The sequence below is a fragment of the Thunnus albacares genome, chromosome 3 (genome assembly GCF_914725855.1).
Source record: "Thunnus albacares chromosome 3, fThuAlb1.1, whole genome shotgun sequence".
Taxonomy (NCBI): Eukaryota; Metazoa; Chordata; class Actinopteri; order Scombriformes; family Scombridae; genus Thunnus; species Thunnus albacares.
The window spans coordinates 15,463,235-15,481,529 of NC_058108.1; the positions used below are offsets into that span (position 1 = coordinate 15,463,235).

The 18,295-nt window shown below is 38.1% G+C and overlaps 2 protein-coding genes across 2 annotated transcripts in view; both read left to right on the top strand.

Moving 5' to 3' along the window:
* Positions 1 to 3,785: 3,785 nt before the first annotated feature.
* pold4 (DNA polymerase delta 4, accessory subunit) lies at positions 3,786 to 11,696 on the top strand. The gene is made up of 5 exons (XM_044346661.1): positions 3,786 to 3,916; positions 5,236 to 5,354; positions 7,223 to 7,306; positions 10,963 to 11,074; positions 11,625 to 11,696. Exons 2-5 carry the CDS (start codon positions 5,249 to 5,251, stop codon positions 11,647 to 11,649), a joined length of 327 nt encoding a protein of 108 aa, XP_044202596.1. The 5' UTR covers positions 3,786 to 3,916; positions 5,236 to 5,248; the 3' UTR covers positions 11,650 to 11,696.
* A 296-nt stretch (positions 11,697 to 11,992) lies between these two features.
* si:dkey-28b4.8 (sarcoplasmic/endoplasmic reticulum calcium ATPase 2) overlaps positions 11,993 to 18,295 on the top strand; it is a 37,513-nt gene continuing 31,210 nt past the window's right edge. Inside the window, exons 1-6 of the mRNA XM_044346660.1 lie at positions 11,993 to 12,171; positions 13,634 to 13,691; positions 15,289 to 15,408; positions 15,834 to 15,851; positions 15,980 to 16,062; positions 16,504 to 16,608. Coding sequence (XP_044202595.1) covers positions 12,130 to 12,171; positions 13,634 to 13,691; positions 15,289 to 15,408; positions 15,834 to 15,851; positions 15,980 to 16,062; positions 16,504 to 16,608 — 426 coding nt within the window. The 5' untranslated portion in view covers positions 11,993 to 12,129. The remainder of the gene's footprint in view (positions 12,172 to 13,633; positions 13,692 to 15,288; positions 15,409 to 15,833; positions 15,852 to 15,979; positions 16,063 to 16,503; positions 16,609 to 18,295) is intronic.

The following is an 18,295-nucleotide window of genomic DNA, read 5'->3' on the forward strand; positions in this document are numbered from 1 at the left end:
AATTCTGTCTTGCCCTCTGGAAGAACAGGGGGGATTAGAGATGGACAAAAAGGAATACAATGGAAAAAGAGAGGGGAATTTGATAAACTGGGGCAAGGGATATAAAGGATGAGGAGGGAAAAGGAGGAGGGAGTGGAGGACAAGAGAATGGGGGGTGTGACAAGTAAAGATAAAGAGAACAAAGAGACCATTTAAGAGCAGATTTACACACACACATAAACTAAAAGCTGAGCAAACAGGAAGCCACTTTGTTTATGTTGTTCAGAGGTCGCCAGTCAGACTGAGGATTGACGTTCAAGAAGATGGAGAACATACTTCCCACACACACACACACACACACACACACACACACACACACACACGCACACACACACACACACACACACACACACACACACACACACACACACACACACACACACACACGCACACGCACACACACATACACACACCACTTTTCAGTTCATCTGCTGTTCTGTACAGCTTCAACTAGTAGTTTCATACTAGGCCACATTGAAAATATTTCATTTTTATCATTAATATGGTTGTTAATGTTATTTATATATACTGTAGGTTTCAGTGGAGATTTATAGCACCCCACCATATGGAGAGAAAGTAGTCTGGTGACAAATACATGTTTCATAATCCACAAATAGAAACAATATTTACAAATGTGCAAGGAAATTTGTAAGTAATTTATAATGTTCTCAAATGCATTTTCCAATCTGCAAACAGATACCAACCAATTTGACCAAATGTAACACAATTATTCAAAAAAATTCAACCCGACTTGAATAAATATCATGAATAAATGTATATATTTCAAACTTCAAGTTCATTCCTCTAATAACATTTGCTTTTGAAAACCATCCTGCGAATATAAATGTCACATTTGTACGCGGAGCTTTGAGACTCGTTTCACAACCTCCATCCACAAATGCATGTTGCGTTTCAGTCATAGCCTGTATATGATAGACGTAGTGAGGTGTGACTTCACCCGTTGGTTTGCATTGGAGCCGGGTTGAAGCCTAGAGTTGATGCTTATGGTCGGCACCATATTTTCCATTTGGAGCCAGGACCTTCCAAATAAGGAGTGCAGGGTGTTGCTTTTCATGCTCTATAAACACACCTTAGTGACCGTTGGTGGCACTTTTGAGTACCTCCACATTGGCTTCAATAGATGCCGCTTGGTTTAAGTGCTGGTGAAAAACTCGGACATTGGGCTTTTTTTCAGCACATTTGTGGAATTTCAATGTGTGAAAGCATTTTTTCCAAAACATGACTTGCTTGTCACCAATTGATTAGACAATACTTAAGTATTTTACAAGAATTATTCCGGTGTCATATGGATTTAATTTTGGTCACTTCATATTTACTAACTGTTCTGTGTTTTGTCACAATTTATGAATCAATTTAATTTGTCTTTACACATAAATGATATTAACAACCATTAATGATCAAAATAACACTTTTTCCAATGTGGCCTGGTATAAGAGGACCTCTAGTTGAAGTTGCACTCAACGATGGTGTTTGTTTGTTTGTTTGTTTGTTCGTGTGTGTGTGTGTGTGTGTGTGTGTGTGTGTAGAAGTATGTTCTCCATCTCCTTGGATGTCAGTCGTCAGTCTGACTGGCAACCTCAGAATAACATAAACAAGATGGCTTTCTGTTCCCTCAGCTTTTAGTTTATGTGTTTGTGTAAATCTGCTCTTAAAAGGTCTCTTTGCTCTCTTTCTCTTTACCTGTTAGTCCACCGACACCCCCAACAACCCTCCTCAGCTGTACTTTGTGTTTAGTGCTAATTAGCAAATGTTGGCATGCTAACATGATAAACTAAGATGGTAAACATTATAGCTGTTTAACATCAGCATGTTAGCATTGTTTTGTGAGCATTTTAGCATGCTAATGTTAGCGTTTAGCTCAAAGCACTGCTGTGCATATCCTCACAGAGCTGCTAGCACATCTACTGGGACACTGTTGGATTTTTGTATGCTTGCTAAGATAAAGAGCTCATTATTAAATCATATTGCCATCTTGTTTTTAATGTAAATACACAGACAAAGAGAGAGGCATTTGTCTCTCTTAGTTAACACTCAAACACACACACAGACAGAAGTACCTTAGATTAGATTACGTGGTAAGTGGTCTGTCTGGATGGAGGGATAAGGGAGACATGGAGAGGGAAATACCAAGGAAGAAGACTGCAGAACAGGTCAAAAAGATTTGTATTGATTATGATATTTACAGCCAGTAAGACAGAGACTCTGCTATTGTCCTCTGCTTTCCTGTCACCCATCATCACATCATCATTAGGTTAACTTCCATCATCATCACCATCTTCATTTTCATTGTAAAGACTACATCCATCCATATGATAAAAGCATTAGATGTAAAGATCATATCAGTATACTTTCATGTGCCCCCCATGAAGACTAACAGCCACTTTATGGAACCTAATGGGAATCCAAATAAAGAATAAAATGCAGTAAATGTCTTCTTCTCACTGTCTGCTGAGATGGAAGTGGAGAAGAGATCAGCTATGGGGCACCATTTCACAGGTGTGGTGAAAACACAGGCCTGTATTTTCCCCCGATATATATATATATATATAAATATATATATATATATATATATATATATATATATATATATATATATATATATATTTTATTATATATATATATATATATATATATATATATATATATATATATATATATATATATATATATATATATATATATATATATATATATATATATATATATATATTATATATTTTATTTCTGTTAATTAATTTAAGGATGTAATTGACTGATGAAACTGTTTCTCTTGGGACTCTATCTGACAGCAAATGTCATTTTTTCCATTAGTAAGTGAGGAAGAACCGAATTAGAGCAACTTATATTAATACAAATTTGGCAAAAATGACTGGTATATGAAAGTGTTTCCTCTGTGTTGCATTACCACATTACAGATGTAATAGTAGATTTGCTTGTAGTACAGATAGTTGATTCGTGAAAAATAAAAGTTTTGATGACAGTATGAAAGTGAAAAGTTAATCTTTCTTTATGTTTTTGCTGGAGGGCCAGATTTGATACTAACATTAGCATGCTAAAATGCTCACAATAACAATGCCAACATGCTGATGTTAAACAGCTATAATGTTTACCATCTTAGTTTAGCATGTTAGCATGCTAACATTTGCTAATTAGCACTAAACACAAAGTACAGCTGAGGAAGGTTGTGGGGGGTGTCGGTGGACTAACAGGTAAAGAAAAAGAGCAAAGAGACCTTTTAAGAGCAGATTTACACACATAAACTAAAAGCTGAGTGGAACAGAAAGCCATCTTGTTTATGTTATTCTGAGGTTGCCAGTCAGACTGACGACTGACATCCAAGGAGATGGAGAACATACTTCTACACACACACTCACACACACACACACACACACACACACACACACACACACACACACACACACACACAAATGTGAATGAACCCTGTTTTGATCTTCATGGTGTTATTCAAATAACCTACAAATTCGTCTTAAACAGTCAATTGATTATTTATACAGCTAATTAATTGTATCACACTGTTGACTAAACATCATATCCACAAATGATCCACAATCTACAATCTCATCATATTATGAAGGTTAAGATGCAACAAATTAGAACCTCTACGCTATTAACATATAAAATGTGTAATTTAGCAGTTTATACTGCTTGACTGTAATGTGCAGATAAAACGGCAGGGGGCAGCAAAGGGGCCACCTGGGCTCGAACCCACCGTCCAGACAGTAGAGGAAGAGTCGTTACTGTTTTGCTCGACTGGTGTACTCGCAGAGTGAATGAGGAGAAAACATTTCGAGCAGGGCGACACATCTGATTGAGCTTTTATTGTTTGCATATCCAGGTATGTTCAATATTATGAGAACAGGAATTGGATAATCGTATATGTGCAAAAACATCAAGCTCAACATTTAGTTATGCACGGTGAAACACGTCTATCTATCGAGCGACTCTGAAACATCTGATTATTTCCTGCAGATTCGATCACCGACAAACAGACATAGCTCATCGATCTTTTTTATAATGAGCAGAGTCTTCTGACAGATTAACGTAAAATTGTAATAACGCGTTAACTCTTTCGTAACTGATCCTCCATATTCGTCCGTCCAACCAAAACTCAATGTGTTTTGTGGAGGAATAGGGAGTGGCGATCAGAGAAAAAGTTCAAAGGCAGAAGTGTGCAATTATCACTGAGATTACTGTCATTCATTCGCACCGAATTGAAGCTGAAATCGTCGTTAACATTATAATAAACCATCCCACCTGCCATATTTGCTGAGAAACAACTCAACATAAATCATCAGATTTTTAAATGGAGATCGGTGCCAGCACTACAGAGTGCAGAGGGAAATGCGTCATTTTAATAGTTTGTAGTTACATGCAGTTTTTGACCATTTAGACACAGTATGCTATCAGTCTGGTTTAACCACAGAACTGCAGGAAGTGGTGTAGAAAGCAGCGTTGTATCAAAGAGTCAGACGGATATAACACTGCCGTAAAGGAGATCAAATGTGCGTTAATCCCGATTTTATTTGCAGTCATGAGCAGAAGTAGTCCAGCCTTTACTCAGACATGTTCAGCCACACAATGATTCAGCACTAATACACACATGCTACATTGACATGTTATTACTGAATTATTGCAATTGACAAGTAGAGACTATTGCGTAAATGTAGAGACAGAGGCTTCCATTTATTTTGAATGAGTGTGAATGATTTTGTCTAAAGAATGATCACCTAATCACACATTAGATGTGGGGGACTCTCATTGGGGCTGCAAATAGGTACAACTTGCAATTTGGAATAAAATAATACTAAATAATTACATTGTCATTGCAGCCTTCCTCACTTTTGTGCATCAAATATATCTTAACATGGGTAACTATTACAAAATCAGCAGATAAAGATGGTACAGTAATCTCAAAGTCTTTCTTTCTTGTGCACCTACATTTTTCTCATTCTAACTTGTTAACATCCATTCAGAAGATAATGATAAGTCCTATTTGAGTATTAAAAAAATCACAACAAATGTTATTATCAGTATTAGTTAAAGTAAAAGTGTCAGTAGTAGTATTAGTTTTAGTGGAGAATTTTAGTGTCCCAGTGAAGTCTAAATAATGTTTGAGAGGTTTTTCCTAAATGCTTGCATATGTGTGTTTTCCAGATCATCTGTCACCATGACAACCAAGCGAGGACTGATAACTGATTCATTCAAGGTGGTGAAGAAAGCAAGGAGAGGCGGAAAACGACGGAAGACACCTACTCCTCCTCCACCACAGATAGGTGAGGAGTAGCACAGTGTTTGTATAGTAGTCATTTGTGATGTTATTTGTATGTCCCCTCAGTGAAACAGGCATTGATTGTTTCCAACATTACTTTATGAAACAGTCAATGAAATCTTGATATGAAAAAGGTTAAATACATATATATGTACAGTGCTGCTTGAAAGTTTGTGAACCCTTTAGAAATTGCTCTATTTCTGCATAACTGCGACCTAAACCGTGATCAGATATTTACACAGATATTTAAGTCCTAAAACTAGATAAAGTGAACCCAAATAAACAAATGAGACAAAAAAAAACATTTTTTTCATCTTTTTCATTTATTTATCGAGGAAAATTATCCAATCTTACATATTTGTGGGAGGCAAAAGTATGTGAACCCTTGCTTTCAGTTACTGGTGTGACCCCCTTTTGCAGCAATAACTTTAAACAAACATTTCCGGTAACTGTTTATCAGCTCTGCACATCGGCTTTGAGGAATTTTAGCCCATTCCTCCTTACAGAACAGTCTCAACTCAGGGATGTTGGTGGGCTTCTCAACATGAACTACATGCTTCAGGTCCTTCCACAGCATTTCTATAGGATTAAGGTCAGGACTTTGACTCGGCCATTCCAAAACATTATCTTTCTTCTGCTTTAACCATTCTTTGATAGAACGACTTGTGCGTTTCGTGTCGTTGTCTTACTGCATGACTCTCTTTCTGTTGAGCTTCAGTTCACAGACAGATACCTTGACATTTTCCTGTAGAATTTGGTGGTACAACTCAGAATTCATAGCTCCATCAATAATTGCAAGCTGTCCTGGTTCAGAGGCAGCAAAGCAGGCTCAAGCCATGATACTACCACCACGTTTCACAGATGGGATAAGGTTCTTATGCTGGAATGCAGTGTTCGCTCATTGCCAAACATAACGCTTCTCATTCAAGCCAAAAAGTTTGATTTTGGTCTCATCTATTCACAGAATATTTTTCCAATCACCTTCTGACTTATCCATGCACACCATTGATGTTCATTGTTCTCCTGATGGTGGACTCATGAACATTGACTGTAGCCACTGCAAGAGAGACCTTTAGTTTCCTAGACATTACCTTGGGGTCCATTGTGGCCTCCCGGACTATTACACGATATTTGTTGTTCGATCACTCCTGGAGAGGGTAACAATGGTGTTGGATGTCTTCAATTTGGACATGATCCGCCTGACAGTTAACTGGTGGAGTCCAAACTCTTTAGAAATGGTTTTGTAACCCTTTCCAGCTTGGTGAGCATCAACAACTCTTCTTCTAAGGTCCTCAGAAATCTCCTTTGTTTGAGCCATGATACACTTCCAAAAACCTGTGTTGTGAAGCTCAGACTTTAATAGTGAAGACCCAGATTTCTCTTCTTTAAATAAAGCAGGGCCTCCCAGACTCACACTTGATTGTCATCCCATTGATTGAAACACCCAACTCTAATTTCCCCTTCAAATAAATTGAAAATCCTAGTGGTTCACATACTTTTGCCACGCACAAATATGTAACATTGGATCATTTTCCTCAATAAATAAATGAGTAAGTGTAAGGTTTTTGTCTCATTTGTTTAACTAATGTCTCTTTATCTAGTTTTATGACTTGAATGGAAATCTGATCACGTTTTAGGTCATATTTATGCAGAAATAGAGCAAATTCTAAAGGGTTCACAAACTTTCAAGCAGCACTGTATATGTATGCTGTATATACTATATATAGAGAGAGAGAGAATTGTGGTTTGAAATTTAATGTTGTTTATGTTAATTTCAGTTTAATATTACTTATAATATATGTATATTTAACATACACTTTGTTCTGATATAATAGTGACTTGAATTCTCTCTGAATCTTTTTGATGGACCAGAGGCTGAAATTAAAACAGTCAGAGAGGAGGAGCTGCAGAAGCTCAGAGACTTCGATCTGGACTGGAGATTTGGGCCCTGCACAGGTGACACACCTACACGTATATATTGCTTTAGAATGTCTGGCTTTTGAATTTAACAAAGTTTGTAGTAAGTTTTGTCAAATGAAAAAATATTCACTACTTTGAGTTTGTGTACAGGCTGAGGAATCTCTGAGTAGTGAAAAAAAAAATACTTATACAACTCAGTTGTTGAGGAACTTTTTTCTTCTTTTTTTAAATTGTGTAGTTTTTTTTAATATAAGAATTGAGAATAAAAGGAAGATCAGCTATAACAAAGACAGTTTTAATACAGCAAGTTCTGCATGCTAAATAATGTAAAGGCTTACATCACAAAATATGCCAAAAAAGAGGTGTCTGACTTTTTCAGAAATACAATAGGAGTTCAATCTCTGTGTATCCTGCACAAAGATAGGTCCTGGATATGTTTCACTTTGCACAAAGATTAGAAGAGGAGGGAAACTGTTAGCCTAGCTTCAACAAAAAAATAAAGAAAATACACCCCGCAACAACTAAAAACAACAAAGTACATGTAATAAGACAGTTAAACATGTGGCTGTGTTTTCTAACAGAAAAGGATGTTTGATCTGATAGGCCAAGCTTATCTATACTTTCCAGTTGCAGAGGGTGTATTTTGTTATTCGTTATCACACAGATATGTTAAAGCTGCAATAATCAACACTCTTATATAAACAGTCGATCTGTTCTGTGTTACATTACTGTGTAATGTGAAAAGGTTTGCTTGTACTTCAGTACAAGCAAACCTTTTCATAGGTAGGTTGCTACCTACAGGTAGCACCACATGTGAGAGTTCCCCTCAGTTCTAGGCAGCCTATTAGCCTCTTTTAGTTCATTGTTGTTTTTATGTCTCTGCGCTGGTGACAACTGTGGCAGGAAGCATTATGTTTTCAGGTTGTCCGTCCGTCCGTTCCATGCTCTTGAAAGCAATATCTCAGGAACACCTTGAGGGAATTTAATTACATCTGGTACAAATATCTACCTGGACTCAAGATGAACTGATTAGAATTTGGTGGTCAAAGGTCATGGTCACTGTGACCTCACAAAAGATGTTTTTGGCCATAAATCAAGAATTCAGACGCTAATTATGCCAAAGTTTCACACACATATCTAACAGGATAAAATGATGAAGTGATGACATTTTATAACTCAAAGGTCAACTTCACTGACATCATAATGTTCTGCAAAAACATTTTTCTGGCCATTATTCAACGCCATAACTCAAGAACAGAAAAGGAGATTGTGATCATATTTCACATTTGGTCGGACACTGAATTGGTGACACTAATCTTGGTGCCACTTTGAAACTGTCGTGATTGTATAGATCTTCTGTGCTACTGGGTTGAAGCAGAGAGAAGGCAGCAATACAATACATATACAGTACAGGGTATCCTACCAATTCAATAATTAATCCTACCAATTCAATAATTATTACATGAATCAATACTACAATATACAGCATAAAACCATATGTATGCAAAAATGGCTTAATCTATACCTAAATTAGTCAAAATCAGTCAGACTTAAAAACCATATGTTCTCATAACCCAGAACAATTAAAACAAACAAAATGGGTATTTAGGAAATACTGCAACTCAACTTAAGTAGTTATATTTAGGACCAGCTGCTACTCAGCCAACTCTTTAGATAGGACTTAAAGTTTCCAACAGAGCTAATCGACTTAAGGCTTGCAGGTAACCAATTCCTAACAGCGAATGAGCATAAAAACAGCTGCTGAATGTAAAAACCAGTCCTGTCCCATACAGCTTTTAAATCTGCATAGCACAAAGTCAGTAGAGCTCCCTCTAGTGGAATAACTCTGAACGTCGTATACCCAGGAAAAATAATTACTTAGATATTTGGGTACCACGTTATTGACAATCCTGTGAACAATACACATTTTGATACATGATACTCTCTTCCACCCCGAGCCACTTGAGTCTAATAAAATGATCAGGGAGAAGATGTATTTGGGCGTGGAGTTTAAGAATCAACCTAACTTCTTTGTTTTCAGAGGTCTGTAACTTTTTTTTAAGGATCTAAGGGATGCCTGTATACCATGAAGTGCAGGCATAATCAAAATGGCATTCTACAAGTGTCCCTGCAAATATTTCAAGAGAATTCCTATCGATTTAAGTGGATATTCTAGCAAGAAATTAGATTTTTTGATTGACCTTTGAGAGAACTTTTAGTGCCACACTCTCGCCAGATAGACTATTGTCTAATATACACCCTAGGTAAGTAACTTATTCCTTGGCTATAACTTCAAAGTCACCAACTATCACTCTGAACCCAGGAGACTTCTTAAGTTTTATTTTTCACCCAAAGAGTATCGACTCTGTTTTGCTGAGATTGAGAGACAACTTTTTTCTGCTAACCACATTCTAACTTTGTGGAGTGCTGAACTAAGCAATTGTTCTACTTCTAATGTATCATGATGATAGTACTAGGAGAGCTGAATCGTCTGCATAAAGGAACACATTGCAATCACAGGCTGGCTTCATGTCGTTGACATAGCAAAAAGAAAAGTAGACCTAAAATGCTCCCCTGTGGGACACCATATATTAGTGGGTGCTGAGCAAAACTCAGAGCACAACTTTTCCCATTCTCACATTCACCGTCACTTTTCTGCCGCTTGCTCTCACTCAACCACTCACTTGCTACTAACACATATTACACAGTGCCCTATCCCTTAAAGTAGCTATGCTATCAAGAGTTTCCCAGGCAACAACACAGAGGTTGACTCATATTTCAGAATAGCGCTGCACATAGGCTCCCAAACGCTATTGATTTCTGAATGAATGTATATTTAATGTTATTTTTGGCATTAAAAAAATATTTTTTTGGCCTGGCAGGGTTCTTGTTGGCCTGGCGGCTCACCAGGCCTGTACTATTATAGGGGAAACACTTGCACTTAGACCATTGTCTTGAACCCCAGTTTTTGAGATTTTGGATTGGTCTGATACAAATACTAAGTCAGTGATGGTTTGGGTAGAGGCACAAACCCTTGTGAACTGTGTAAAAGTCTCCAATCATAATCACCTCAGATTTAACAAAGTCATCAGAGTTTGCGCAGGTCTCTTCTAATAGTTCATAGAAGTTGTTTTGGTCAGGTGGTCTGTAACAGGCTCCAATTAAAATAAGGTTTGGATTTAGGTAATAAAATGTTGAGCCACACAGCCTCTATGTTAACATGATCTAAACCAGATCTGACATTAAAACCTATGTCTGATCTTACATAAACTCAAACACCGCCTGCTTTATGTTCCTGTCTTTCCTAATGACTGTACAATTTTCTATTTCTATCTCAGCATTGTTAATGGAGTTGTCGAACCATGTTTCAGAAAAACATAACACCCCAACCTTACTTGTGCTGAAAAGTAGTGGATTAAATAGAAGTACAGTAGTACTTTTATAGCAGTAGTTCTGGGGCATGTTTGCCATGTTTGACAGGAGTCTCAGCATATCACAGCTCAACTCCACCCAGCCTAACTCTAATATCTGAGAACTCCATGCCGTAAAATGTCTGTGGATGACACTATATCCATGTTTCTCTATAGTCTGTATGTCCTCCACTGACATCTACAGGTATATATTGTAACTATTTTTCTGTAATATTCTTTGGTCCACCAGGAGGAAAACATATTATTTCTCTCTCTTTCCAGGTATCAGCAGGCTGCAGAGATGGGAGAGGGCAAAGCTCCATGGTCTGAACCCACCTGAGGAGATCAGATACCTGCTACTGCAAACACACACTGACCCTGAGTACAACCTGAGGTAACACACTGGCACACACACACACAACACACATACACACATAACACACAGTCTAATCTCCAGAACTGCGGGGGTTTGGTGGTATCCTGGAGTATTTGAAAACACCATATAATGCTTACTTTGTATTAACTCCTATACTCAAAAGCAGGTGACTTGGAGAAATAAGGCTATGGCAGGAAGTAAACATATTTAGGCCCATAGAAGCTACTTAGTGGCAGTTACACCAGTGTCATTAGTTGCCAACTGGCGTCAGACAATGATTCAAATGCTGCTGAATCCTGATTGGAGCTTGAGAAGAGCACTTTTCGCACTTTTTGAGCCTTTTTTACATTTTTGGTCCCAACTGATATGTGTCAGTAATACGCCAGTAGATTTGTTCGTTTCTTGTCTTTGACCTTTAAAATTTTGCATATTTGTAGTTTGAATTTAATTTAACGAAGTTCTTGTATGGCTGCTTGTGTTTAATTAACATTTAACACTAAAGCACAAACTCACACCGATAAAAATGATCTTAATTTGTACAGCAGTGATTGTGTTGTTTGTCTTTCAGCTTATGGAGCGAATATCCTTTGTGAGGACGAAGGCCTAAGGAACAAACTCCAACAAATGTAAAGACAGGTTTCAAAGCTCCAGAAAAAAGGGAAAAAGTTTAGGAGGGGGGGGGGGGAAGGAAGGGGAGTGTGTTGTTAAGGGAGATACCTTATGAAGAGCAACAGAGGATCCATTTTCCAGGACGGAATCAGAAGAATGATGAACACCCACTGCTATGTTGTCTTTTACACACTAAGTTTTTATTCACATTTTTAATAAACAAAATTCTACCAAAGCACTGGACTGTTCTTTGCTATGATGTATAATGGAGTGTGGGGTCGGATCACTGTTGACACTGTAGAAATGAAATGGTGAAGGAGTCACATAAGACATCTGCCCTCTGCTATCTCCCATGTGGTCAACACACTGACATGCATTTTCCTTAGTCTTTTTATAACTGACCTGACATAACACACTCTCTTTCTTTCACTCTTTACGAGATTCGCAAGAGAGATAAAGAATGAATGTGTTCTGCAGTATTCCCAAGAGAGGAAAAATCCAACACAGTGAGTATGAACAGATCTCAATGTTGGAAAGAGTTCAGCATTCGTGAAAGGTCATGATAGCCAGGCCTAATATACAGTATACTCCCAATAGCGATAATACAGATGTGCGTCCAACACTTCTTTAAGGACATTGGTCTTTCTCAGTGTGCTGTAAACCCGTCGAGTTTATGAGTAATCTCGTCGAGTTAATTATGTTTTTGAAAAGAGATGAGAATATACTGCTCACTTTTAGGTGAAAAAAACAAGTCACTGTGCCTGAGGACCCCCTCGAAAACGAGATGGTGCGTCTCAAGGGGCTTATCCTCCATTTAAAATTTTGAACTAAATAAATAAAAATGTTTTTGCAAATAATATTGATTGTGCGGCTTATATTAACTTAAACGCACTTTGCGGACTTACTTTAAAAAAGTGTTTCACAAATACAATTTACCAGCTAATTTTTATTTTTTTATTTTTTTTAATTTACGAGCTAACACTGTGGGTCACTTACAAATGGACGTCGGGGGAGAGGTGGGGCTTCCCGTTGCACTTTTAGCGATTATCCCGCCTCCAGTGCCGTTCGATTGGTCTGCAGCACAGTCAAAGGCTCGGAACTCAACGCTAATTGGTTCTCATGAAGATCAGTTGTGCGAAAGCAGACGCACCGCTCGCTGATTGATCAAGAGCTTGGCGACTAAGCTTCCAGTGGGCGGGATATTACAGGATACTACACGCTGATTTGTTTAAGTGCTGCGTCAGTCTGATTACGGGGCCTCTCATTGGTTCTTTCTGAGCTCCGTTGGGTTTCTGTTGGCAAACACCGTTAATCACGTTCATTCCGGGCAGCAGCGTCAAGCTACGCAGAATCAGTTCCAATAATACCGGAAGTGTTACGACTTTGATTTCAAATTAAAGGTGAAACCCGAGTCGCTGGTGGCGTAGCTATCCGTTACTCGGTGGCTGTGCAGCACTTCTTGGGATTTTTCAACAATACCGTCAAATGATGGTTATTGTGAAATATAATTTGAGAATACATCGCGGCATGAAGCATTTCTTCAGAGGAGAAGTCTTTACTGTGAAAACTACGACCGGAAGTTGTATTTTGTCATTAAGCGGCTTGACGTTATTGAATGCTGCAACCTGAATATCAGTGACCGACAGACACTCCTGCAGGATGAGGAGTAATAGCACTAAACTGTCCGGATAAAACAGTCTTGAACCATATTTAAAGAAACATTTGCCTTAAACAAGCCTTATTTTTCAAAGACACACCATTTTTACCGCTCGGGGATCAGATACTGTTTAATGGAAATGTCGTCCTGATGATTTCTCACTCATGAGCGGCTGTCTCAGTATAACCAGATAGCCTGTTGTTAAAACTGTTTTTCAAACTGCATTTTTATTGCTTTCCTTTTGTTGCTGTGGGTATTTTCCATCCAACACGCATGGTGCCGTGATATATCCTGTCTGACTAATACTGCAGGGCTGGTGGACAGACGACCTCTCTGGGAAGCAACCTGTTCATCTCCGGAGGATTAACGGTAAACACAACGCTAGCTATGAGGCTAGCTAACTGCTAGCTCAGTTATGATGCTTCACTTGTCATTTGACACATGACTGTTGATATATATACGCGCACAACCTGGTAATTATGCAGCAATATCAAATTGCTGCCAAAACTCACTAGTCGTGCGCAACATGTCACTGAGTATTTGGCGTTATGTGATCTGTAAAACCCAGAATTCAGGCGAGGCTACACGTAATAACGTCGAGAAAGTATCAACGCTAACGTTACATATTTTAACGCTAACGTTACATATTTTAAAGCTAACATTACATATTTTAACGTTTAGCAAATGACCGGACGTGTCATAATTTTTAGTCTTTCGTAAGCAAATAAATCAGAGCATCTTGTGCAGCATTCAGGGGCGGCTGCACAATATCGTATTCTGCAGATGCAGAATTTGGCAACAGTGATTTTATGACGACTCTCCAGGGTTAAAATTGCCTCACAGTAGGCCTGCGTGATATGATGTGAGTCAGGGCCTTTAGGGGTCATTAAGGATGGAGTGTTGTGATAAATTCGGCTTACACGGTCCACCATGAAGCACTTATATTTAAAGTTGTTTAATTATTGCAGGTCGCTCGCTCACACACGGGCATAGTGGTGAAAGGAGATGATGGCAATGACAGGAAAATTATGCTAAGCATTACATTTTTATTTAAATAAGTTTAACTAGCCTACCCGGTGTATTAGACATAAACCGAATTGACAAGTGGGCCTTACCTGTTTGCAAAATGCCTTAAATCTTGTTTGACTACATGCCGTTTATTTGTCTATAGAAAAGAGAGCGTTAAATTGTCACATTTTTGAATGGAGTTTGGAGCGAGGCGAGAAAGTCTGAGGCTAAGTTGCCTTTCAGAGAAGCACTGCCTAAAAGATACAAAAATAAATATAGTCTAATGTGATGGGACACGGGGGGATATTTATTCAGAGCATGTTCACACCCTATTCATGCCTCTTGGGCCTGTCTCTGCAGGTTCCAGTTTGTGTGGTTGCTTGGCTATAGGGTGCATCTGATTCCCCAGCCAACTAATGCTGTGACTGTGTGCAATTTTTATTGCAGGTGCCAATGCCAAGAAGCATTCTACCTTTCAAGTGTGGAAAATACTGAAAAACTATCGTTAACTGAAAATCAGATTTGTTCTGTCAGTGTGCTTAATCTCTCTGACATGATGAAAAGTGTATCAATAATGTTTGATATGTTTTATTATTAGATTCTTATTTGTTCCTATAATTTCCTATATTCTCAATGTTTTTATGTCCCATGAGGGTGTAAATGCTTTCCTAGAGGTTTAACACCTTGATAAGAACATAAGTCTGAGGAAAACAGCAGATTTTTATGAATATTTTTAACATGAAAATAATCAAATTTTGTTGAAAAATGTTGAAAACAGCATGAAATATTTGCTGTTTGCATCTTCAATTCCAAAATATAATTAGCAGCCTCATGAAAACCCCATTACCTTCCTGTTGTATTACTGGGTGTTTATACACTACAATAGAACACAGTTACTTTCAATTTTACAACTGCCTCTATAACTTAATAAGTCTTCTTTCTCCTTCTTTCTCCATAGTGATGGATAATGCTCATACTAAGACGGTGGAGGAAGTTCTAGGCTTCTTCAGTGTAAATGAGTCTACAGGTCTGAGCTGTGAGCAGCTGAAGAAGACCAGGGAGAGATGGGGACCCAATGGTACAAATGGAAACTGTTTTTTTTTTTTTAGATTAAGAGTTATTACATCTCTTTAAAACAAATAGATTATCCACTGTATCTACACAACAGTAAAGCTCTGTGCAGTGGATTTCATCCAACTTTTGTTTATTAAAATGAATACCATTATACTACTAATAATGATAATGGGCATAATTATAGTAGCAAACATATTCATATAAAATGTGATTTTAGAATTAATTCAGGTTAAGGGTTTCTCATACACTGTCATGATGAAATGTGTACACAGATACACATTTACAGTAGTGTGCTGTCAATCTACATCACATCTATCATATATTCTAATGTCAGTAAAAAGTGTATCCGTGGTGATGATGATGTAACTATTTATTTTTTCCCTACCCTCTCTCCTTTCTTTCTACCTTTAACTCTTTATTTACTCGCAGAATTGCCAGCTGAAGAAGGTGAGTTATCTATCTATACCTGATTAATACATTCTGTTTTTCCTTCTTACATCAGCTTCATCACTCTATGACTACCTCATCTAAGTCTTTCTTTCTTTCTCATTGTGTTCCTTGCTGTCCTCGTGCAGGGAAGTCACTTTGGGAACTGGTCTTGGAACAGTTTGAGGATCTGTTGGTTCGAATCTTGCTGCTGGCTGCCTGCATCTCCTTTGTAAGGAAACACACTCACATACAGTGGCGTGGCTTGGCTTTTCGACTAGGTGGGGCTACGGCCTTAAGTAGCTCTGTGTTGTTTAGCTGTGATCATGCGCCGTACAATGTAGCAGGAAGCCAGCTGCTGGTGGCTAGTGGATTGGCTAGCGGTTTGAAAAAGTATCTTTTGGTGGCCACTTAGCAACTGCAACCAACCAGAGCCACCAGGAAAAGCCGAAGATATTACACACATACTGCCATCGGGCACAGAAAAGTACGCCCTTTGGCACACAGACAAAGATTGTAGGCAGCGCTTTTTCATTAGTCATCGCACGTTTCTGTAATTATGTGTGAGTTATGTGAGAGAAACGAGTGAAATTTACACACACATACAACACAACAATAACAATCTACAACAAATCCTCACCTTTCTCTCTGTCTTGTCATTTGTATCTCATAGACGCTGGCTTGGTTCGAAGAAGGGGAGGGGACAATCACAGCCTTTGTTGAACCCTTCGTCATCCTACTCATCCTCATCGCCAATGCTATTGTAGGAGTATGGCAGGTAAACAGTGTGTGTGCATGTGTATAGGTGGATTGACAGTCACTTTGCATTGATCATATTGTGTTTAAGAGACACATTAAAGAGACAATTTAATTGCCAACTGCCAAAACCTCTGGACCATTCGGTAATATTGAGGCTCTAAAATGTTATGAATTGATTAAAATGATCAATCACATAATCATGCACAGTCATGCTAGGCTGTTTTTTACACTTGATGAGCTGATGTTTTTAAATTAAAGCTGACTGACACAGTATTTGCAGGACTTTAAAAGTCTCGAAAAGCAGTGAATTCATTTGCCTTAAAAAAGGCCTTAAAAGGTATGAAGATCTTCAATATTTCATCTTTCCTGCTGTAGACAGGAACATTAGTTGTGGTAGATTTTTATGTGTTAGCGGGCTGTCAAGAGATGTTCTACATCTATAAACTACAAGAGATTGTAGTTTGGTTGAGACTGGTGCGATAGTGGATTGTGCTGCAGGAAGCTGTTTAATCCAGTTTTGTGAAATTTCAGTCAGCACCATCAGACCTGCAGCAAACACTGTCACTACTGCAGCAACAGTAGCTAGGAGGCTCATCCAATCACTGTGGGCAAGTGTCAATTTTAGCAAAAATTTCAATTGATTAATTATTTTGTAATTGCTTAATCCATTAATCTAATTTCTGCCAGGTCATGTGAAAAGATTAATTATATTATGAAGAATTGTTGTTCTATACAGCCAGGAAGCACTGACAAAGATTATATAAATGACAATAAATTCATGTACTTGTGGTATTAAAAAGTCTTTTTAATTTGGTGAACACTGCAGAAACCCTGGACTGAGACTAAGCTAATTCGCCAAGCTGGCTACCGGCTGAGAACAGCCTGTATCAAAACTCTTGAGAATTTTAGGACCAAATCTCACAATGTAACTACTGCTACAAGCCATATACAATATGCATCTCACAATGTGCACTGTTGTACACTGTTTAACACCGAATTGGGCCTGCTGAGGCAATATGACTGTGACTGGGGATATTAAAGACGCTGCATTTGTATACCATGCTGCAGTAACTGCTTAAAGATGCACTATGTAAGATTTGGCCAGAATCTTGTTCAAATATGAACTAAAATTGTCAACAGAAAGTGAAGCAATAACAGTTTTGATGTTATGTCAAAGACGTCTATGTGTTGCAGAGATATCTACTGAAGTTAGCATATGAACTAACTAGCCTGGCCCGCCCTGTCTCGTAATACCACTTTGCACCTCAGGGTGAGCCATTATAGCATCTGGTCTGCATTCAGTCCAACATGAAAGGAAGAAGTAGTAGCGCTGCCCCAAGCTACCGGCAGCAATGGCAGAGATTAGCCAGACTGAAAGCTGTTGTAAGTTTTACTGTAGGACTGTTAATATGTCACTTTATTAAGTTTTATTATTTATAGGTGAGAAAGTAACTATTTAGATTCCTAATATGTGGTCAGTTTATCCAAATAACCCCTGTTTGAAAATTTGTGCCAACGTTGTCGGGAGATGCCGCTACATTCAGCTACATTTCATGAAATAATATTTTTAAAGTGATTACATTTCGCTGTATCACTGCTGACTTTTGTGAAGCTTAGTTGCATTTTTGAGTGCCATCTCTGGTCTGCCATATGATCAGCAGAATGAAAAAGGTTATTTAATAATAAATTAATAAATCACCAGAGTT

Excerpts from the sequence above, each read along its gene's own strand:
- pold4 (XM_044346661.1), top strand. The coding sequence starts at position 5,249 with ATGACAACCAAGCGAGGACTGATAACTGATTCATTCAAGGTGGTGAAG. Across the intron at positions 5,355-7,222 it reads TCCTCCTCCACCACAGATAG|AGGCTGAAATTAAAACAGTC; the intron begins GTGAGGAGTAGC and ends TTGATGGACCAG. Across the intron at positions 7,307-10,962 it reads GAGATTTGGGCCCTGCACAG|GTATCAGCAGGCTGCAGAGA; the intron begins GTGACACACCTA and ends CTCTCTTTCCAG.